The following is a 505-nucleotide window of genomic DNA, read 5'->3' on the forward strand; positions in this document are numbered from 1 at the left end:
GCCACCAGGAGAAATCCGTTCTGCCCTTGGGCTCCCCGGACGGCGAGGATGCGAGCGGGATGCCCCTGCAGGTGCCGAAGGAGATCTGGCTCTTGGTGGACCACTTGTTCAAGCACGCCTGCCACCAGGTGAGGGAAGCTCTGAGGAGCTCAGTGGCCTGATGCGTCGTTAGGACCTGGAGATAACTCCAGTTTGGTATTTGTAGGGAAGGGCTTCCCCCCTCCGCTCAAGGCCCTGGCTGGGGGTCCCAGCTGTCACCCCACTGTGCCTCAGCCATTGTGAGGAAGGTGACTTGGTCCATCCCTGTGGTGTTCTTGGCAGGAGGACCTGTTCCAGACTCCAGGCATGCAGGAGGAGCTGGAGCAAATCATCGACTGCCTGGACACCAGCATCCCTGAGACAATCCGTATCCTTGCTGTGCCTGATGGTCCCATGAGCCTGCTGAGTCCCGGCTCTGCGGGGAGAGCTCCCTCTTGGGCGAGCTTGTCTGCAGCCGTTAGTTGAC

At 60.8% G+C, this 505-nt stretch overlaps 1 protein-coding gene across 1 annotated transcript in view; it reads left to right on the forward strand.

Annotated features, from left to right (window-relative positions):
• The first annotated feature begins 59 nt into the window (after window positions 1-59).
• LOC104274844 (inositol polyphosphate 5-phosphatase OCRL-1-like) overlaps window positions 60-505 on the forward strand; it is a 2,081-nt gene continuing 1,635 nt past the window's right edge. Inside the window, exons 1-2 of the mRNA XM_009870589.1 lie at window positions 60-128; window positions 322-406. Coding sequence (XP_009868891.1) covers window positions 60-128; window positions 322-406 — 154 coding nt within the window. The remainder of the gene's footprint in view (window positions 129-321; window positions 407-505) is intronic.

The sequence above is a fragment of the Apaloderma vittatum genome, unplaced genomic scaffold (assembly GCF_000703405.1).
Source record: "Apaloderma vittatum isolate BGI_N311 unplaced genomic scaffold, ASM70340v1 scaffold30475, whole genome shotgun sequence".
In the NCBI taxonomy this organism is placed as follows: Eukaryota; Metazoa; Chordata; class Aves; order Trogoniformes; family Trogonidae; genus Apaloderma; species Apaloderma vittatum.